Source organism: Poecile atricapillus, chromosome 3, assembly GCF_030490865.1.
Source record: "Poecile atricapillus isolate bPoeAtr1 chromosome 3, bPoeAtr1.hap1, whole genome shotgun sequence".
NCBI classification, from domain to species: domain Eukaryota; kingdom Metazoa; phylum Chordata; class Aves; order Passeriformes; family Paridae; genus Poecile; species Poecile atricapillus.
Genome location: NC_081251.1, coordinates 62,402,977 through 62,426,583, shown reverse-complemented (window position 1 = coordinate 62,426,583; position 23,607 = coordinate 62,402,977). Strand labels below are relative to the sequence as shown.

Below are 23,607 nucleotides of genomic sequence, written 5' to 3'. Positions count from 1 at the left end.
GCATGGCCACTCTGGGATGAAGACGAGAGAGGTTAAGAGAGGTGGTAAGTAGAGGATGGCCTGTCACCCAAAGGGCTTGTGAAGTAGTCATTTCTGTCTGCAGCCAGTGCTGCACCAGACTGCAGAAACACCCCCTGCACCTAAGGATGGGAAAGGGGTTGTGGGAAATTTGGCATGTCGACTGCATTGGTCCTTTGGTCCTTTTAACAAATCAGGAGGAAAGCAATGTGTGCTGATGGGTGTTCAAATAGTGTCAAGTTAGGTACAGACTAAAGCAGTGGCATGGTCTACAGGGGAAAGCACTGTGAAGGGATTAAAATTATGGATCAGTTCCCTTCCCAAAACCAAAATAAATGCAATCAGATAATGGCAGTCACTTCACAGCAGGAATAATCCAAGAACGTGTGAAAACTGAAGGGGACTGTGGGTGTTCCACATCTGCTACACCACATCCACAAGCCAGTGGGATAGTAGAAAGGACAAATGGTCTCCTAAAATGGTTTTTGAGACCTGTCGTGGTTTTAAAACAGTAACTAAAAAATTACTTATTTCCTGCTGTGAGATATGGATTAGAGCAAGAGCAAAACAGGCTTAAAACTTAAAAAGGAATAAAGAAAGTTTATGAACAAACTACAAGAATAAGAACACCAGAATAAACTTCCAGAAAACCCTTTTTATCCTCTACTACCCACGATTCCTTTGTTCACATGACAACATAGAGACAAAAACTTTGGAACTTTGGTGTTTAAAACAGTCCCAATTCCTGCTAGAGTCTTTTCATCAGTCTTTGTAGAGAAACAGAAGTTTTCTTCTGCTAATCTATGGAGTTTTCTACAAGAAAGCTATTTCTGTTATAGCTTTCTATTTTCCTGATGCCAGCTGCCCAGAAATCTTGTCATCAGTTCACTCCTCCCATTTCACATCACTCTGAGGTGTGTTATGGGTCAATGAGTCTAGGGATGTTATTTTTAAGGATGAGTTATTCAAAGGCAAAAGTTCTCTTCATCTGTTTCTGTGAGCTTCCCTGGAAACAGTTTTCTCATTGGCTCTCAAGGCCTCAAATCTTCAACTATTACTCTATCTCACTCTGTTCCAGCACCTCACTGTATCACAATTACTCCACCTTTTGCTCAAAATCCAAACTTTGAACACTCTATTCCTCCCTATATACTCTGTCATGAATTAAAGGAGTTTTTTCAAGACCCTATTGTCCATCTCCATAGCTTTAACAGAAAAATATTTCAGCTTATAAAGCATCTCCTTATTCTCTACCTTTTCTGAAGTTTTTTTCTTTTCTTTACTGTCTCTGATAGTTTCTAAAGTCTCTTTACATGTTGATTGCTCTCTTTTTCTCTCTCTGGATAAAAGGATTAATCTGCAAGTCTCATCTGGGTAATGAAAGGGTTAAAATCTTGCCCAGGCTTTGTAGATGGTTCTGTGATCTCTGCTGGAGCAGGAGCTGGAGCTGTCTGCGATGGAAGATTCTTCATGGCTGCTCTGGAGAGTGTGGTCGCTGTCTCAGCCCGCCGCAGGTCAAGAGCTTTTTTCCCTTTCTTTACTCGGCAGTCTCTGGTGAATTCAGTCACAGCAAAAACTGCAGCCGAGCCAGGGACCGGCCTGGCCTGGCCAGAGCCCGGGAGAAGCCCCGCAGGCCCCATCTCCCGGCCGGGAGCCGCTGGGCCCAGCCCAGCCCCCGCCCGGCTGCATGGCCTGGGCAGGGAACGGGAGGCCAGCCGGAGCTCTGTAACCTTTCACAGCCAGGAAACAAAGAGACAAAGAAATTCCCGGGCTTAGGTCTTAAGGTGGTGTTCACAGGTTGATTTCACTTTTCAATGGTCAAAACTGCTGTCAGTTCTTAGAAATGACCGATAATTGGTCAGGAGAAAAAGACTCCCATCAGTCACCAGCAGCTTCAACTTCCTTAGCTCTCAAAACCACCTTAGAGGTAAAACCACCCCATGACAAGACCTCAGGATCCAAAGTGGCCTGATCAGCTGTGGGACACTGTGACCAAAGTCAGTGACCCATGGAGAGTAGATGTCTATGACTTACAGCATTTTGCCCCACAACACCTACCACGTCTTCCAGAAACAAAAGGACTGATGATCCCCGGAACTCCATACATTTTCCTGGTCAGCCAGTACTGATAGGCCTGCCAGCAACCAGTGAAGTCCTGCTGGTCTTAAAAGACACCCCTGAACATGCATGCATGGGTAACCACAGATGCCCATGGCAGAGAACACAAAATCAACACCAGATGGATGATACCTTCTTTTTAAAACTGGTCCAAGTAGGACCGAGTTTTCTTTTCTCTCTCCTTCTGCAGGTATTCCATGCAAAGGTGTGGCTGAAAATTTACACAGTTCTTTGCTGCAGTGATAATTATGTACATGTTTTATTTTAATATGTTTTGTGATATTTACACTCTCATGTGTTTTGTCTCAGTAATTTTGCAGTATGTGTATAAATGTCATAAGCATTGTTTTGGGCTGTTTGTGTCTCCTCTCTGGTTGCCACAGGAGGTGGAAAAGATTCCTTCCTGAATTTAGCTTGGAAGCTCAGACAGGATTTCATATGATTATGAAATCAGATTTGTATATCCCTTCCTACCTCCTCAGAGCAAGGTATAAAATTACTTTGAATTGAGAAAGAAGTGTAGTTTGGTGCCAAAGGAACCACATGTAGTAGTGGAAAGCGATGCATGAAGCATGATCGAACAGAGAAGGGGATTGACAGAGACTGAGGTGGCAGCTGGAAAGTTTTCTCCAGCTTTAAGTGAAGAAGTCTTAAGTGGTCAAGATGTCAGAAAAAAGGATTTTGGATTTGGAAACTAGTGAAGTATTTAGTAAGTTAGGAAGGTATTTGGTTTGAACCCAGGACCCTGTCTAGAAAAATATGCAGATAGGAATGGCTAGAGGTTTTGTTATACCTTTGATCCCCCTGAGGCAACCAGACTATTATGTAGTAGAACTTTTACTTGATGTAACTTTCCCATGGTGCACCCTGATATTCCTCCTTATCCTGGCATTTGGATCTCTAGCACAGTAATAAGATAAGTGACTGTAATATGGACCCTAGGGACCTGCCTGAAACTAGGTTGGTAAAAGGGGTAAAGGTGGTAGTACAGGAAATGTGCGCTTGTTTGGGTTACAATGGTATCTGCACTTGTAAGATTATCAGCTCCAAAATGTAAGGCAGTCTAACTGTTGAAAATTTGCCTTATCCTTAAAGTTTCTATTTTTTGGCAAGGTGTGCAATTGCATTGCAATAGAGAATCTTAAACTGGCCATTTTGGAGCTCAACTTGCAAGTCCAGCAAGTATCAAAAAGGATTTTATAAAACTGTCTAATCCTCAATAAATTGTTAGTAAATGGGCAAGGAGTATATGAAATGCTGAACCTCACCAATACGAAAATGTTGTTTTAAGAAGCACAAGCAAAAGTAAAGAAAATTGCCAACTAGTCTGGTGAACTCTTCCAATCACTGCAGCTGAAAGACTGGTTTAATGAACTCTTCCCCCTAGATCCTGATTTGCATCTTGCTTGCCATCTCTGGAACTCACAGGGTGAGGGATGATAGCTTGTGTAGGGTGGAATCCCTATACTGACTGGACCAATATTTTTGATTATCGAAGTATCGTCTGCTGTATGACTTCTTGTACACTTTCCTCTTTTTCCTCTCCTTTTTTTTTCCTCCCTCTCTCTGCTAGGTTAGAATCCCACTACTGCCACCATGGAAGAAGAAGCTCCCATGTCCATTGTTCTGGTCTTGGTCATTGTTTTAAGCCTTGGCATCATGTGGGAAACTGGAGAAAATGATTACTGGTTTAAAATAATTAAAGGGATGGGGGCAGGGCATGTCCTGCATAGGTGGGATGGTGCACTGCTCCACCCCCTAACCTCCTGAAGCCTCTGGTCCAGCCCTAGAATGGCTATTAGCCACTGACACAGCAAAAGCCTCACCAAAGGGGGAATACCCTGCGAGACCAGAGCAGATAAAAGCAGTTGAATAGGCACCTGTGGTCACAGTCCAGTGTTAGGATTTCACAGTAGCTGAGATCACACTGGAATTCAAGCAATGATTTTTAATCTTTCTCTCTTCCTCCCCCAATTTCTTCTTCTCAAAATCTTAAGAGTTGGATGGTTTGGAGTTCGCTAAGCCAATGCCTTGTGAAATGCATGATTTTGACTGAATGTTGCTTCAAAAGTTGCCAAGTACCCTTATTTTCTAAAATTTGTGAATAAAAGTTTGTTGTTTAACCTCCTGAGAATGTTGCCTCATTTCTCCTGTGTGCTGCCTTGGGTATAAAAAAGGGATAAGAAACTCGTTGAGCAGGTCCGGGACTTTAAAAGAGGCAGTGTAACGAAGCAGCTCAATTGTTTCATGGTCTGGCACTACATGATCATGTGGGATCTTAGCAAAGCCCAGCCCAAATAAAAGTCTGCCAGTAGCAAAATGTAAGCATAGTAGAGGGGACTTAAGAGTACCAGACCAACAGTTGCTCATTAAACAAAGTAAACAAATTCAGAAGCAGCCAAAGTAACTATGTCACAAGCCCTCATTATAATTAATTTTATCCAAATAGTTAATTTTTATAGTTCATTTTATCCAAATGAACTAGTTGTAAAGAAGAGTAAGGTGAACCATTCAGTCCCTGGAAGGAATCTTCCCCAGGGTGTTGTGTTAAGTCTCATATCAGGTCATCCTCTGGGACAGGTTAGTTCTGTAACACGTTTGGTTTTGCGCACTTCCTTTACCTTATGTCTGCCTTGTGATAGTGCTTTGCTAAGCAGCATTTGCCGTCTGTAGCTCCAGATGGTTGCAACCAGCTAGGCTGATCCTGTTCCATCCATTGGCTGACTTTGGTTAAGGGACAGATGGCATGTCCCCTCTTTTCTTGTATTTACCTCCTTGACAAAGTCTATTGTTTTATTCTGCTCCACACAAAAATCACAGGACAAAACATGCTAGCTCTGTTGTATTCAGTGTAATAAAGTTCAGCCTAACCCTGGTTGATTTTTCTTGCTTTGAGACTTCCTTAGGAAAAAACATTATCAATCTTGGTCTTCATATGCCTGAGAAGATGTTTTTATGCCGCAGTTGATCTTAGCAGGTTCTCAGAGACCCACTGTGATAATACATGACTTCTAGGAAGCCTATAGAGAAGAGGATACTTTGCTTCCATTTGTCCTGCTGTTCAGCTATTCATATCTTGGCACTTACGTGTCAGCAGGTGCGTAAAGAGTTGTGCTGTGCCAACGCCAAGACTGGCCCAGAAGAGAGATTTCTTGTGGGGTACTTTACACTTGCAATATTTTCTGGGCTGTCCATCATAACCTATTTTTTTTCCTGGCCTCTGTGCACTAGTCAATTAGTCCAAACTTATTCTGAGCAGGCACTGATAGCTGTCATAACAGATGGACAACTGTGCTGGAAACCAAGAAACTATGTACTGTATGCACACTGAGGGAACAGTGTACTGGTTCAGGTCATTCACATACCTGACTGGCCGAAGTTTGCGTGTCTGTGGTTAGAACAAGGTGCCATTGATTAACTGCAAACCTCAATTTTAACTTTCTGAAGTCAGAAGCTAATGAAACAACTTATGCCTACACTATCATACATGCTAGTAATTTGCAGGATGTGCTATGCTCACCCCATATTTCTTTCACTGATCCTCTAAATGAGCTGTAAGATCATGAGTCACATCAGTTTGGACATAACTGAATACTTCCCTTCAGTCTCAGTGAAAGTTCTATCTTTTGGCTCTCAAACTTTAAACCTGGACTCAGCATTACTATTTAGAGGTCTTCTGTAAATGGTCATTGAAAAGCTCCTGGCCCAGGTATTGGGTTTTACTGCTATGAACAATAAGCCTTTTTCATTACTAGAAAACCATGGCTCAAATTTAAGGTGAGAAAGCAGTGGTGTTTTAATTAGAAAATTACTTGCCACAGCTAAGGTAAACTAAAACTATTATTTCTGTACATTCTTATTGGTTTGTATTGTCTTTGCCTTTCAGACATCAGGATAACTTGAAAGAATATGTGAACACTTTGGCAAAAACTCAGCTAATTGTAAACTTTATCTGATCCATTTGTCCTGTCCTCATCCTACAGGAAATAATGGTCTTTTTCTGGGCCCTAGTAAATAGTGTCTGAGAAGAACCAAGGAAAATTTCATACTGACAAATGAGCAGGGAACTAGCAGGATACTCTTTTCTGTGGATCCCAGTCTATGAATTGTATGGATAGTCATCAAAGGTTTTTTGGTTGTTTTTTTTTTTTTTTCTAAAGCTGTTTTGATGGCTGACACAGAAAAGTGCAAATGTGAATTTACAGGCTTCTGTTCAGGAGTGAATGTTTCATATTGATATGTTGTATGAATTCCAAGTGATATTTTAGCTGATTTTCCATTTGTTTTCTATCCTGTTAGTGGAGAAACATTATTTATGTGCCACATCTGCTACTAAAGTGTAGTATTCACTTGCAATTTGGCCACAGGCATGTAAGTCAAAAAAAGATTTTTTTTTTTCCTGGCTAAAAGTTAAGGAAAAAAAAAAAAAAAAAAAGAAGAAGAAAAGTTAAAACCTCAATGAATGCAGAGTGATCCAGATCCAAACTGTTGATTATAAGTGTATTTGTTCAAAGAACAATAATGCCCATATCTATCCCTAAATCCTTTGCTAAGTGACCCATTTTGCTGTCTAAAGAATGCAACTAATTTTTCAGAAGCATGTATTTAAAAATGCCTTGTCTTTTTTTTTTTCTCCTTAGTTTGTTGTGACAATGTTTTGGAGCATCTATATCTATGACAGGGAACTGGTTTACCCAAAGCTGCTCGATAATTTTATACCAGCATGGCTGAATCACGGAATGGTGAGTAAAGTAATGCAAACACTTCCTTGCATAAACAAAAGTGTAAGACACTGATTTCTCCATGCATGTTTCTGCATACTCTTGGTGCTGATCCCCTCAGAAGTGATTAAGGAACATGATTTGCAAGGAAGAGTAACATCTTTCCTTCCTTGACTCCTGGAGTCATATTTAAATCCTTATTAGGTTGAAACTGGAGGTCTGAACTAACGTGTCCTACATCCCAGGCTTGTAGTGGGGATCAGCTCTTTCCTGTGTAAGGTTGCTTTCCCAGATAAATGTCACTGTGGTCATGAGGAAAAAACAGAATTTTCCATAAAACAGAAGTTCTGAACTTGACAAATCTTGCTCTAAAATGACAGAAACACTTATTTGAATGTTTTTTACCAATCTACCAAAGTATAATTCTTGATGAAAATGTTTTGGTTAAAATGCTTGTTCAAAAAAAATCTCATTTTTTTTTGACTTGTATGGTTTTAGAAAAATAACTGAAACACACCAAACTTATGTAGCAGAACCTGTATCTGAATAATTTTAATAATGTGGAATTATACATGGAATCAATGCAAAGCTTTAAAATTAATGCATTGGTAATCATAAAGGTAGTTTCTTGAGGAGAAATCTGAGCTTTTAATCCCTCTCTGCTATGTCAAGTCAGACGTCCTTTCTCTCAACCATATGTTTAAATGCCAAGGGAAAGTTAAGGCCATAATTTGCCATCAGGTACTTTCCACTGTTTATGCAGCATTTGGAGCTGGAAAGTGTCATGTTTGCTTCTCCAGTTGCATCTTTGCAAAATGTTTCATTATTACTTTGTTTTCCTCATCAAGATGTAGCAAAACATTTGGCACTGCTGTTCATCAGTAGACGACAGCAGAGCTCATCCTTCTGGGTGTGTGCACTTTATCACCACAGCAGATCAAGCTTTGTCCATCATTGCTGTGCTTGATAAATTGGTCCATTGTAGAATGGGGCAGATGACACTGCTATTTATTTGCTCCACAGATTTTGTGTCAAAGGAGCAGTATGAGAGTTGTTACTGACTAGAGGAGCATCAACTTCTGCTAGATCCTGTACTGTTTTATGATGTTTTGAAAGGAACAGCATGATATTACGTGTGTCTAGAGCTGAGGAAAGAGTCTGATGACTCCTGCTATGTTTGTTCAGGCTGTTCTCCCTTGAGCTTTGAGGCCAAAAACTGAACACTTGCAAACACTGCCAAACCATGCACATCTTGATTTTTTCCCCACAACAGATCAGTGCCAGCTCTGATGGCATTTCTTTCAGGTGGCATTCTATATACTGGAAGTGCCTAACCCATAGCATTTTTCATAAATGTACATTGTGAAGCAGTTGGCAGCAAGTGGCCGTAGGTATTCATGAAGTCTTCTTTGTGCTGTAACTAAAAGGCAACTCAAGCTCAGGTTGCTTTGTAGAAATATATACGTAGTGAAATATGTGAAGATGGCTTTTGTTTGAGATTTTTGAACATCATAGAGTTTGCTGAAATGTATTGTGTCCAAGTATTTTAGACTTTTTTTTTCAACTTGAAATATTGTAGAAAGCATTTTTGAAAGACTTTTGCAAAGGAATCAGTTTCTGTGTCAGTCTCCATTTATCCAAGTGGTCTTCGGTTAGATCACAGGGGAAGCTTATGGCTGTGGGGCTTTTCACCATATTTAGCACGTTTTTTCTGATGTTTTATCCATCATTTTATCCTCACCAGATTTCGTGCTAATTAATTCTGATGCATTGCTCATCATAGTATGAAAGGGTTATTAAACTACTTTGAGAATACTTGTACCTCACTTAGTTGTAGTTAAAATTTTGACATGGCAAATTTTAGAGAATATGATAGAGGTCCACTTTGTGAAAGGGCCTCTGTACCTCTGGGAATACAGTTTAGAAAAGTCAGGATCCCTGGCTATTGCTTTATCCCAAAAGAAACATTTATTCCCATGTATTCCTGCACATTTTGCAACAGTTGTGCACATGGAATGATGACTATTCTGAAAGCAGGGGTGGCCATGCTGGAACCCAACCTTGCACAACAAAACTCACACAAGAGACTCTCCTCTGTCAGTGAGAGGTGGGTTGTTTGGCTTCTGTTGTATTGCTGATTAATCTCACTTTTGTGTGATCTTCCCACAGAGTATCTGGTACAGCTGCTAAGGATCTGAGATCAAACATTACTTAAACTGTGAACACTCTATCCATATTGTTTTCACAGCAGTTTCCCCAAAATATTTATTTAGGACACACACACCAAAAAAAAAAAAAAAAAGCAAAAAACAAAAAAGAAACTCACAAAAGAAAAAAATCCCAAAAAATAAATACATTTTGCACAATAAAAAAGCCTTCTACTGTATTATGATCAGCTGTAACAGCTTGCTCAAGTGTCACATCAACCTGCAAAATCCATACATAGAAGGGAGTGAAAAATCATGAAATCTGGCCATAATAACAGCAGTCATATTTCCATTAGTAATATGGGCATGTATTAAAATATTTGAGAGTATTCACACTTTAGAAGCATTTTAAGGTAACTATTTTGAAGGCTCTGTGAAGAAATTGTTACCCCTATTTTCTTGAACACACAGTAATGTCTTGTTAATACTCAGAGATACCAGTCCTTATAGCAACACTTCTTCAGCATTCAAAAAAGTCAGAATTATAGAAAAAATTTCTTTCTAGCAGTGGGAAACATGAGGGAAATTAACCTTGGAAATATGCAGTCCCATTACAAAGTCAAATTTAATGTTTTTTACAAAGTTTCATAGAAAAAGAGGAGAGCCTTATTGTTGTGCAGAAACTATTCACCATAAAATTGCATATAGTTTCAAGAACATCTTTCTGTTGCATATATATATATATATATATATATATACACACATATACTCACCCTGTAATAGTTACAAATATAATTCCTGTATTTGGGAAAACCTGTGTATTAAGTGGTGCCTTATGGTACCAAACAGTACCTCATGTGCAGATTCATACACCTGTGAAAGGTGTCACTAACAGAGTAGTACTGTGCCATAAAACTGATGTATTGCATCATCTCCATCAGTTAATTAATCCATAACCAATGGTATCGCTATGACTTGATAAATGACCAGGGAAATCAATAGCAGGGCTGCTACTGATTTGACCAACACAAGGATTTAATCTCTGTTCATTATCTGAAGGAGCACATTTGAGTAGCTGAGGCTAAGCTTCTGTCAGCAGAAATAACTACCTGTCGAAAGAGAGTTGTTGGAGAGTAGGGCTGTGTCTCAGCCTTGGTCTGTTTCTGAAGTTTCAAGTGCACTTTCTGGATTTATTAGTTATGCAGATTAATTCATCTTTGTGGGCTACAGTTTCAGTTGCCAAATTACTGAACTCTTTCATCAAAGATGTCATTTGTTTTCTGGAGAATGTCCTGCCGTTTGGAACCATATCAGCTCATAATTCCAAAGGCATATTTTGCATGGGAAATATTATTTTCCATTTTCTGATGGCTGGCTGTCCGATCTTTATCACTGTGAATAATTTTTAATTGAAGACTAACCTTTAGTGTGTAAAACAAATGTGTCATAGTAGAAGGATTTTTATCAGCTCATTCCTTACAACTTTTTGTGCTGGGACTGGCCAGGTTGATGCATGGATAACAGTTGTTTTCAGAAATTATATTCTCTTCAATATTAGCATAGGCTGTAAAACTAGTGGTTGCCCCTATTCTAAGCAATGCCCACATAAACAGATACGTAGACTGCATTCATTTAAGCTTGAGCATTGCTGATTTTGAGCCAGGTTACATGGCAGGACTGCCTGCAGTATGTGTCCAAGTTAGCATACCATTTCAGCAAGAGTCCTTCTTTGGTTTTTGCAGACACTGTCTCAAATTTGTTTTAAAAATGTGAATCATCTTTTGTTTGTGGGAAGGAAAGCAAAATACAGAGATAGAAATTACTTACTGAGGAGTTGAAATGCTCTGGAGGTCGGAAACAATGTAATGTCTTCATATGAAGACCCTAGAGGAGAGGTCAGGAAGCGGGGAAGAGAAATATGCTCTGCATCTGTGGAGTTAGAAAAATGATTACTGTCTGGGTTCTGTGCCACTGCAGTCTATATAAGCTCTTCCAATTTTGTATTCTGTTATTTTTTTGAGCTGCTTTTGGGAAATGGGAAACAAAGGCATTTCTAGAAAGAGTTGCCCTCTGTCCTAGTATCTAAGAGAATGCAAAGAAACTGGGACAAATAGCAGAAAAAGACAAGTTATGGAGAGAAAGGAGCCTATCCAAGAGATGTATTTCTATTTATTTTCAAGTTGTCTTTCTTTTTTTTATCACTGATGGCTCAGCTGAAACTCACCGGTGAGTGGTACAAAGTCACACCAACCACATCTCCAATTGTTTGTCTTAGCAGCCTTGTGCTAGGTCTGGTGACCATGGCTTGTGTGTCTTTTTGTTTTAATGGTGGAAAGAACATAATCCTGTTGGAGTGAGTCTGGAGGAGGGCCACAAAGGTGATTAGAGGGATGTAACACCTCTTCTATGAGGAAAGGATGGGAGAATTGACATTGTTCTGCCTGGAGAAGTGATGGCTCCAGGGTGACTTTATTCCAACCTTTCAGTACCTGAAGTGGTCCTTCAAGACAGCTGGAGGGACTTTTTACAAGGATATATAGTGACAGGACAAGGGGGAATGGCTTCAAACTGAAAGAGGACAGGTTAGTTAATTAGACATTATGAAGAAAATCTTTCCTGTGAGGGTGATGAAGCGCTGGAACAGGCTGTCCAGACAAGCTGTGAGTGTCTTTTCCCATCAAGTGTTCAAGGCCAGGTTGGATGGTGCTCTGAGCAATCTGATCTAATGGAAGGGGTCCCTCCCTTTGGCAGGGTGGTTGGAACTAGATGATCTTTAAGGTCCCTTCCAATACAAATCATTCTGTGATTTTATCAAAGTTGTTTTTCTGGTGTAAATCTTTTTTCCGTGATGATTTAACAAGAACAATAGAAAAGGCATCAAAAAATCAAAATCCATGGTAACCTGAACATATAAAGATTGGAATGTCCAAAACTGATGAATTATTTAACAAACCCATGTCTCTATTATTCACTGGTCAGTTGCTACACAGTGGTCACTCTGATATATGAACAAGGAGATATTCTTTTTTTCATCAAGGTGTTTCTCTCCTTGTAGACCTAAAAATCCTTTTCAGAAATTCTAATTTGAAACAGTGTGTTTTACTCCTTAGGGAAGCCTTCCTAACACAGCACATTCTATGGATGGGCTTTGCTTGTAAAATGTACTGCACTTTTGTAATACTTCATGCTTCTGCCTAGAAGATATTTACATTTTTCCAGGATTTTTTTTCTAAATCAAATTTAAGTATTTCAAGGATATTACAACTCGAATGCTCTTCTTGATTTATTTACAATATTTTCATGTTAGGTGTGAATAAAATTCTCAGTGCTCCAGGAAGGCGTTCCCACTTTTTACATAAGTTACAAGGTTTTCTGATAAAAATCAGGGAAAATTTTTAATTTAATTTCCAACAGACTAACCACTCCTAGATGGCTATTATTTAAACATCTATCTGATGGAGAGAATAGCAATTGAAGCTGGTTGCCTGGGGACTCGGGATATTTGCAAAACCCATGAAAATAATGTTGTTGAATTTGTACACTTCTTGCACGTTCATGCTGTAGTTACGTGGCTCTGCCTGCTATCTCTCTTCATTATCTGCCAGTTCCACCACTAGAGCGTAACTACAGTGGTATCAATTACCTCCCTGCTCTGGGGAGAAAAACAGCATCAGCTTAAAAGATTTTTTAAAATTTTCTCATACTTATGTGAAGGGCTTGGAAATTGGTGGTATGTCAAAACCTTTGATAGCATAACACCTGAAAATTGAGAGAGGCTGCTAGGGTGAAGAAGTCCCAGTTGTCTAAATGGCATCCTCTGGAGGCATGAGGAAAACCCCTTTACTTAATATAGTAACAGCACAGCAGTTTTTGTGAAGTGGGAAGCTGGCCTTGAACATGTTACATATCTGCCAGAGAACGCTCATCAGTGTAAGGTGAAGACAGCCTTTTAACTGAACACAGATGCAGAATTTTTCCGATTGTTTGTTATTTCCACTAATCTGGAGAAAACCCACACGGAGGCTCCTCCTCGTATAAACGTCCTTAAACCTTAGTAACAAGGAGTCTTTTCTAAAAGGTCTTTGAGCACTTAGTAACAGCAAAACCTGTGAGCCCTATTCTGGGTGTGAACATTGAAAATGAAAAGCCTGGGAGCAGAAATCCCCAGATGTAATCTCTTTCACAAAGTTTAACCACCTTCTGTTGACATGGTCACGTAATTCAGTCTGCTAGCAGAGAGCATGAGAGCATCTAGTGTCAACATCAAATTGCAGAGTTTCTACCAAAGGAAGTGAGGAGGGGAAAGAGCCAGTGAGAGAGCACGAAAAGGGAGGTTAAGGAAAGATGGTTGAATGAGAGGAAAAGACAGGTGGGAGGAAAGAGATGAATTAAAAAGTCAGCTGATGCTGTTCCAACTCCTACCTAGGGGAAAAAAAAAAAGAAAAGGAAAAAAAACAGATGAGGCAAGTGGATAATAAAAAAGAAGCCACAGAATAATGTAGACAAGCTGGAGAAGACTCAAAATGCTGAAGAGGATTTCAAGGAGGAGGAGGAGGAGGAGCAGGAGGAGGAGAAGGAGGAGGAAGAGAGAAACAGGGAAATAAACAGTAAGAAAGATGAAATAAAGAGTATGTTTTCTTCCATTTCTTCACTGGGTAGACCTCTCTGAGATATAATAGAGGAATTGGGAGCAAGGAAAGCTTATAGATGCTTCTGTGAGAAGGAGAATTGCTTCTGTTGCCATTGGATGTAGGTTTACAGGTCAGGTGAAGTAGTATTTGCAGTGACATGTCAGCTTCAAAAACTTGGAAAAAGTTTAAGATTGAAACCACCCACAACCATGCAAGAGTATGAGGCCTGTGTTCATATAAAACTTACCTGTGTGACATCTGTAGAATGACATTGATGTCTTTGCATCTTTCTATCTGACAAAGCTGTACATTATCTTGATCATCTATTTGACTGTCAGAACTAGAGTCCTGTGTTAAAAAAAGACCCTTATTTTTCCATATCAGCTGTGAAGTGTGAAATTCATTGCATATTAAAACAGATGCAGTTTGCTGAGGGTTGCAGGCGAGCTGGAAAGTCACATCTTCAAAATACCAGAGTTAAGGAGATGTTCTGTCCGTAATTTAAACTGCCCTGCTTTAACAGCCAAAGCCAGGTGTAACTCTGGAAGTAGTAATTATGCTGATAGTAATACTGATACAGATTTTCAGCTGAAGTTGCTCATACGAATGTTTGGTAAAGTGATTACTGTGGGCACAAAGCAAATAACCAAAGCAAAGCCCCAGAAGAACACATGAAGGGAGACTTAGCCTTTCTCTGAGTGTGGAGTACTGAGCTATGTTTCCTAGAAGCAGAATTTGGCCCTGGACTGCTAAGTTTGTTTGTTACCACAGTGACCAGCAGTGATGTGAAGTGCATTTGGTTCATTCACATAATTTTGACAATATTGGGAATACTGATTTTATTTTAACATTTGCTTTTTGTGCAGCTTATATTTCTTGCTGTAGACACTGCTGGAGCTGAGTACAACTCTTTTATAATGCCTAAGATGGTACATTTTCTGGTGCTGCTGCACCATTTATCAGATATATAATTACAGGTTATAAATGTAAATAAATGTTCAACTTTAAAATCAGTGCAAAATGCATTAATAAGTGGTATGTATTTGCAATAAAAATATATATGCTTTCTTCTCTCTGCTAAATCAGACACTTGTTTTATCTTTTAACAGAATCATTTCTGGTTTCTTCCCTGAGTTTTTTTTTCCAGAGAACATAGGCAGATAGTAGAGTCAAACATTATGGGATAGATTGTTATGATTAATAATGAGTATATTCAAAGTCTTTCATCAAGAAAAGAGAACGTTTCACTGGAAAAAATTAATATATTGGAGGATAATGGGTTATATTGAAGAAAATTCAATAAGTCAGCTGCCAGCTACAAGTTATATAGTCTAAATACTCCATATGTAAATCATCCTGGAGGCTATCATGATGAAGAGCTTTGTCTCCTGAGCAGGTCTTGCAAACACAAGGAAGGATGCAAATATCTCTTTGAAGGTATAATAGTTTAGTAAGCATTTATTGTCTACCTTTATGGCTATGCTTTTTTTTTTTTTAAAGGACTATGCTTTGTCTTATGATTACAGTAAAATGCAGTGTTATGTACCCTTGGACACACTGGTTACCATTAGCATCCAGATAAGAATTAGACTTTGCATACAGTAAAAGTGGGGCTATACTAAATTGTAACCACTTTACTAAACTGTGCTGTTAGTGTTCACACATGTGGCAAATATGACTTAATCAGACCACAAATATTTTGCAGCATTCCTTGGTATCTCAGTTATTTGTTTAATGTGCCACTATAGCAACAGAATTCCATCCTTCTAGATCCTTTTTTCAGAGACCCATGATCTACTTGATTGAAGCTTGGCAGACAGCTTTTCCTTCAATTGAAGGCATATGTACTAACTCAGTGACCAGATTTTCACCTATTTATCATTGTTGGAAAGTGGGTTATTTCACATGGACACAATACCAGAAGAATCAGCAGACCTGATGAAGAGAATCTGAGCCCAAAAGCTTAAATGCTTTTTCCAGCCCTTGAAGTTAATGGAATAAAAAAGTACTGCTTCTCCTGAATACAGATATACAGATATCATTATTGCTTCAGGAAAACTAATACAAGGAAATATTTTGACATTGTTTTTGTAAAAAATCACCACTTTTTAGAAGTAGCTTTTTTCATTTTTAGATGCTGTCTTCTACCTGTATTTTGAAACAGACATCATTTCTGCAGAAGTAATTTCATATTCAGGTGATTAATATGTTGAAATAGTGCCACAGCAGTAATGTTTTATATGTGCTGATAGGAAGAAATTAAGAATTTGGGGACAACTTTGGGACCTTTGCTCGTGGTAGACTGTAAGCTTTAACATAACCTGTTATGTTCAATCCTCGTATTTTAAAATTTCCCACATAGATACAAATAAGAAAAAACAGTGCGCATTTCTAGCAACTCCTCAAATGCAAGAGGCTCAAACTCGGGATGTAGCATGGAGGATGTTTTTGACAAATGTGTAAGCCACTGCCATTAGTCATGCAGTTCTGCAATTGTCCCTTCTACCTTTGGACACTTACGTAATGCACCCAAGTTCCATCCTGGTGCCCTGGTCAGGAAAAGCCATAACCTTTCAGAGGTGTCTTGTTTCTGTCAGAGACCATGAGTCTGACTAAGGTGACCCTTTCCCTCCCTCTGACACCAGAGTTACCTGAGCAGGAAACAGCTCTGACCGTGGAGGCATAGCAGAGGGTGTGGAGTGTTTCAGAATGGCAAAAGGCAGACCAGTGGCCAATGCATGATTGGCTCTTTCATCTCCATTGCATTATTAACTGATACTCTTCAACTCTTCACAGCTTGCTTTCTCTTTAAAACAAGGAATGCTGCATATTTGAAGTGCTGCTTAAGCCCCATCTTTATATTTCTATTTTTATTCCTAGATCTGTTTTACTAAACAATCTGAGGGAAATTATGTAGTGTTTGATCAAAAGCATTTTTAATAAGTCTTTTTTAGCTATTTTGCCTGTGTTTTGTGGGGCTTTCTGGTGGTAGCTAGGAAAGCACTGCTGTCTGTCAGAGCATTTATGGTACTGTGCCTCTGATTGTGGCTGTGAAATGTCCCAGGTGCGGCTGGGCTGCTGTGCCAGACCAGGCTGCCTGTGCCTGCCCTCTGCTTCTCACCGTGCTGGGGCTTGCTGAGACCTCTGAGGGATTTCCCATTTATGTGCCTCAGCATCCCGTACATTCACTTATGGTGAAGAGATGAATTGCCTGTTGCAGATTCCTCTGAGGTTCACGGATGCAAATGCAACTAAGAGTTAGCGTTGGTATTGTCCATTCTGCTGCACAGCACAAGTGGCCTCTACTACAAATAATAACATTACTCATGGTTATGTACAAATTTAGTGTTCCTGGTATATCATAAAAATTCTAGGGTGACATGAGGCATGCTATAGAGAGTCAAATATACTTAGAAAGGAAATTCTTCCTTGTAAGAATGGCTGTAACAGTCAAATCACATCCTTCAGTTTATTTCCAACAGGAAGAAATTTTATATGCTCATTGGGGCTTTTAGCTTTTTATTCTGTTACTTTGAGCTTTACCAGCTTTCTATAAAGCCAGTATACAGGGTTCCAACTTGCTGAGTCACTGCAATGCACATTTTTGTAGCTTCTTTTGCAAATGCAATATGTACTGTAGATTTTTTCTTCTTATGAACTATTTATGGGAAAGAGGAAATATGTACGTCAATCTACTGAACTTCATATTTTAAGGCAAATTTTAAAATAAAGGAATGGGAAATTATATAGTTTTCTATTAAGGAAAAAGCCATTAAAAGTGTTTTTTTACTAACACACAGATTTACTGATGTCTCCATTAACAAACAATTTTTTGTTGGCTGCAAGTTGTTTAAAAATTCATACAGCTGCAAATCATATTAGGAGATGAATATACATATTCTTAGATCAGAGACTAAGGTGGATGACATTTTGCTCTCTGCTCCTGAAGCAGAGGAATTAAAGATGGAAAAGAAGAGAGAATTTGAGGGAGAAAGAAAATCATGTGTCAGAAGCTAAGAGAAAAAGTGATAGCCTTATAAGTTGTTAAGGAGGAGAAAACAGAAAACAAAGTAGAGGAAACCAAATGCTGAAATAAAGAGGTGCTAATAGTAGTCAGCTGGAGAGAGCCATAGAACGTGGAGGTGATAATTGTGTGTACTGTACTTCACTGAGAAAAAGCTTGAGAGAGAAGTTTAAAGCACCCAGTGTATATTGAAAATGGCATCCACAGTTTATTTTAGACCACCATGCAGAAATTTAGCTTCAGTTGGTTTCTTGTGACCACTGTTTTATAGAACAGTTCTCTTTTCCCAGCATTTTTGTGCATGCAGAAACCAAAAGAATGCCCTGCTTTGCACACTTGGTGCCTCTGCTGTCACCAGTTTGTGGGTCTTTAGATCTCCCAGTTGTTTGTCTGAACACTGTGCTACTGAGCCTCCCATAGTTTTATTCTCCATGACATCAGTTTGGTAGGATTACTGTATATAGTAAATCTTTGTTAATACATTTATCATGCATGTATGTATATAGTGTGTCTGTATAGTGTATATATAGTGTTTGTGTGTATATACATGCATACAAACACACACACACACCCCCCATACAGAGAAATACATAATATATATATATATTGTCATTCAGCTATTAGTAATTATATTGGTAGATAGTATAATTTTAAAGAACATCTATAGTTCTATCTAAACTCTTTCGATACAGACAAAACATGTTTAGTCCTTAATTTTTTCTCAGCCTAAATGAATGGACAGGTGAAGACCAGCAGAAGAGAGTTAGTATTTTCCCCTTGTTACAGAGGAGAAATGAAAACATGGAATTCGTGGTTTGCCTGAAGCTACAGGCAGTTTATTAAAGATTGAACTGCAAAGTGAATCTACGTTTGCTTCATTAGTCAGTACTTTTGTTAAGAAATTATTCACTCTCTAGAAACCAGGCAAGGACAACAAATTCACAGTGGATGAATGAGCATTCACTTGGGTTTCAAACTTAGACTCTATTGGAAGGAAGAAGTGACTCAATTTTTGAATAGGGAGATGTTGCTCTAAGTCCTGCTTCACTTAGTTACAATAGGCGTTTCATTATTTTCATTTTGTTTATATCACTGGAAGTACAGGTTCATCTCACCAACTCCTTTTGTGTTTATGTTTTCATTTAGTATAGCAACTACTGACAACCTATTCCAAATAATTTGATTTTGGGTGTACCTTTTCTGTGTAAGGAGGAAAATCCCTTAGGTTTCCATTCCTTCTCAGATGATGATTGATTTGAGAAGAGAGATGATAATACGTAAGTAGAAGGATGATTTAAGAAGGATGAATTTGGAAACTGAAAATATGTCAAAGGTGAAGAGTTCCCTCTCGTGTGCCTTTGCCCCGTCATTTTGGAAATGTTTTTTTTTCTTTTGTTGTCCGGGAATGCTGTTTGGACCAAAGTGGGGGACAGGGGGCTTAAGGGGATGGGTGGGTGTTGCCACTGATGAAGATCAAGGAAAGCTGATAAATTGCAAAGTTTTAAAAGATCTTTCAAAATACTTTTATGGAGTCAAAGCTATTTCAGAAGTTATGTCAATAGCTGTGATTGTGGGTAAGAGGAAATAAAAACACCCCTAAGACAGAAAATAGCTTGTGCAAACGTGGGTCACTGACAGTAAACTGTAAGAAGTGGCCATGAAGAGTTGTATTTTGATTATTTTGACTGGGGTAATAAGGTATATGTTTACTAGACAAAGTTACACCAGAATGAGTAGCAGCACAATGTAGAGGTCTGGATCCACTTTGGGAAGTACCTTTCTTCAGGCAAGAATTCAGTGTTTATCAGCTCTGTCTCAAATCTGAACTCTACGGCTTAGCTGGCAGTTACACAAATATTCACAGCTGTATAAAAAATGTTATTTAGTTCACAACAGTAGCCATGGTTACCTGCATACTTTCATTGCCTTATTCATGTGTAATTTTTTTTTTTTTTCTGGAAATACCATTAGCATGTAATATAATACTGTGCAGCCTCTTGGTAAGTTTTACAGTGTCAGGAAGAACATTCTGTGGTGACCCTGCAAGCATATTTTATCGAATTTACTTGTTCGTGGAAGATCCCACCTATACATTGCTAGGCAGAGAAGGGCAAGTCTGAACATTCTGTGACTGCAATTTCAAAATATAAATAGTAATATGTAAAATTCCCTGGCATTGAAAATTCTCTGATAGTGTTTTAACTGCACAGCATTTAAAAGAACTAGCCCCTGCTTGGTCCCTTCACAGGTGACACAGACCTGACAGCTCCTGTCAGTACATGTTAGAATAGCATGATTATCCTCATTTACTCTTGCAAGAAATGTGAACCCCAGCAACCTCAGAAGGGTAGAAAAGTGCTATGATTTTCCTCTTCTCTTACTTTTGTCAGTATAACTCAGTGCACTCAATGCGGATGAAATATACTTGGGAATCTAGTGTTTCTGTTACGTTCATGGAAACTAGCCTCCTGTGTATTACTGCAGCAGAATTACCAACCATGTTCTAACCTTTGATAGGAAAAGAAAATAGTTCTTAATCTTCCAGATATCTCAGATCACTTTGCAAACAAATGAATTAAACTTCATAAGAGTATTAAAGACAGTTTACTTAGGCTTATATATTCTTTTCTTAATTGAGAAGTGTGACATTAATTCTGGAAGATTAAAATTGCCTACTGGTTTAAATTAGCAGCAGCAAAAGGAGTAAAGGATATTTGCTTCTTTAATCTGGTGAATTTATCTAAAGTCTTACAGTATAAGGTTTCTTACCACTATTGCTACTTTTGTAGAGAAAACTTACCAGATTAAATGTAAAAGTTATGTTTAAGGGTCATGTTCCTTGGCATCTTCACGTAAGCAGTGAAACCTATGATTTTAATAGGAGTTGCATAGAGATTGAACTGAATTTCTAAAACAAAATTTTAAAATTGCTCATGTAACCTTATGAAACCTTGTTGAAAGCCTGATAGAGATTTAAAATACTATCCAGGCCTGTTTTTAATGTGTCTCCTACAGGAAGAAGGAAGATGGCATTAAGATGAAAATTTCTATAGCGAAGCCGGCTGTTACCACAGTCTGGCTTCTGTTCCTGCAGTAGCGCTGCCAGCTTGCAGCTATTTATAGGCATTAGCCTATATCTATCCACACACATGGATCTACTACTCTCTTCAGCAATAGTTCTGCTCCTGAAGAAGTTGGTCTGAGGTTTCAAGCTTTATTTTTCCTTTCAGAGACCAGTTTCTTCAGCTATCCTTATTAACAATTAGTAGGAATTTGGCAGGTGTTCACCGCCTGCCAGAGCTCTTACCTCAGCTTTCCTGCACTGGCCTACAAGCCAGAAGGCTCAGTTGTGGTGCTTTCAAATTCTTCAAACCTTGCTTCTTACAATACTGGATCCTCTCCATCATATTATGACTTCAATACCTTTTCCTCCTTAAGTGAGAATGATACACAAGACTCTTCAAAAATGCTAATTGGTTCACTTATCTCAAAGATACAACTCGTCTCAGTTACAAAAACAAAACCAAAATTGCCTCTTTGTCAGATACCACACCAGAATTTGATTTTCTTCTGACTGCAATGAAGTGTTCTCATCCTCTACATGATTTACAGCACAAATAAAACCTGTTCTCTTTCATTTTCCTGATGATGAATTCTGGGCAATAAATGCTTTCCCCAGGAGCCAGTCCTTGCTTAGAGCAAAGGCATTGTTTAAGTTCTCTGCGCCACAGCACGGCTGCAGCCTTGTGTGGTCCGCAGCATTCTCTTAACACTTCATGCTTTTGTTCACCCATCCATAAATTAGATACAAGGCAGCCAAGCACAGCCTTCCTGCATCCTGCACCACACCACCTTTATCCATGACATGAATCCCAAAATGATACATGCTCCCTGGCAGAGTCTGAGTGAGAGCATTCTCCACTACCACAGCAGCGGCAGTGGTGGCAGCAAGCCTCAGGCAGTGGCCTTGGGGTATGTTAGGTCTTCTGCCACCTCATACAACATCGTTATGTAGCACTGAGGACAGCAAAGAGCTCTGATGGCTGGTAAATTTGCAGTGATGGGCTCAAAACTAAATTAAACTGAGAAAGTAAAATAACAGAACAAGTTATTTGGTAAACCATCATCTCCTTTGTTCTCACATTCTCAGTTCTAACAATTTTTTCTCTGCCACACAACTTAGGCACATTGGTCATCTAATGCAAGAGAGTTTTTCCAGTTTGAATGGAGAGGAAAGCATTCTGCAGCTATTCAATCGGTTCTCCTTAGTTAGTGGTGATTTTTTATATATAAGTATTATATAAGTATAATATTATATATTTTATATATAAGTACAAGTATTATACTTTGGTTTCTTTAGTTATTTGTGGTAGTTTACTTTTGAAGAACATTTAGCTTGGCCTTCTGGCTTTCACCAAAGAGTGGCTCAAATATTAAAGAAAGATATTTGTGCAGAAATATGTTTGCACTAAGTCTTTGACATCAAATTCGTAACAGTCCACCTTCTGAAAAGGTAGTAAATTTTGTAAATTTAATCCAACACTTAGGTAATTTTTCCTCCATGTTAGCAACTTAAAACCATTTTTACAGCTCTAGTCAGAACTCCCCCCACTTTATTTATCTTCTCTTTTATGTAGCTGCATAATGCATATATATGTATATGTATCTTTTCCCCTTCTGCAGTGTTGTGTCCTTCAAATCTTCAAAGATTTGAAGCAATGTGCTCAGTGTTTGCTAACATAATTCTTTCCATGGCAGCAAATTATGACTTTGCAGAAACAGAGTTTGCTGTAAGCTGAGGGGAAGTCACAGCCTCACAGCATCAAGTTTGAGTTTTAGCTGGGACTTCCGCCCCTCATATGTACATAACCTGTCTTAACCAGAGGAGATGTCATGCTTAAATTATTTTCAGCTTCTGACCTTTTCAGTTTTGAACTTCCAACCACTAAAACATGAGGTTTTCCTAGTATTGATTTCAAAGGACAGGTCAAGGTGAAATGTCAATGTGAAGAGGAAAGGAAATATATTTCCCCATGGGTTCCTTCCAGCTCAGGATATTCTGTGATTCTATACAGTATTATCTGGGTATCCAGTGTCCAGTTAATATAAATAAATCGGTTTTACTAGAATTTGTTGGAGTGTTTTTACTGCTAAAACTCAGACCACATGGGATACAGTTAATGACCTCCAGATGTGAAATGGAAAGGACCATCAGCAGCACAGAAAAACTGTTTTTCTCAGGAGGGCTACTGCAGCTGGAATTCATGGAGATACAGAGAGAAAGTAGCTGTGCAGACCATGAGAGTCAACAGTCTTCTTCCACTTGCTGTGTTCAGGGCAGGGCATTTACCAAACCTGCTGTGCTAATAGAGGTGCAAAAAGGAGCTGGTGAGCTACCCGGGGAGAACCAAGCTGAGCTCTCTGGCACACTCCTCCGGGCAGGGATCAGTGTTTGCCTGTTGTTAGTGCCTGGGGAAATGCCTAAATCCTGGGGTGGCATTTAGATGAGCTGTGTGTTGAATGAAGTCTTGTGGGACTGAAACAAACACAGAATCTTCTTTCCTTTCTTTTGTAAGTCTGTTCACAGGGAAGCCTTGGATGGCATTTGACACTGTCTCACTTTTCACATCTTTATCAAACTCTGGCCACATAGAGGCTCTGTAAGGAAACTGGATGCTGGGACACGAGTGGGTTGGAATCTGTCTGCTCACAAGATACTCTGTGACTAAGTGCATTTCTTTCATCATAACCTTTTCCACCTTGCTGATTGAGAAACTGGTAACGATGATACACAGATAGTTTTTCAGAAAATTTTGTGGACTTACTGACTTGTAAGGAACATCTGTGTGGCTAAATGAGATGTCCTGCTTTTAAGAGGCTGTTTAGCTCAGTTGGTCTCTATACGAGTTCAGGGAAAATGAATGGGCAGAAAAATATGTCCACCACCA

General features: G+C 39.0%; 1 protein-coding gene across 1 annotated transcript in view; it reads left to right on the top strand.

Annotated features, from left to right (window-relative positions):
• AIG1 (androgen induced 1) overlaps nt 1-23,607 on the top strand; it is a 133,452-nt gene that overhangs the window by 42,971 nt on the left and 66,874 nt on the right. The window contains exon 3 of the mRNA XM_058835949.1: nt 6,777-6,878. Within this exon, the coding sequence (XP_058691932.1) occupies nt 6,777-6,878 (102 nt within the window). The remainder of the gene's footprint in view (nt 1-6,776; nt 6,879-23,607) is intronic.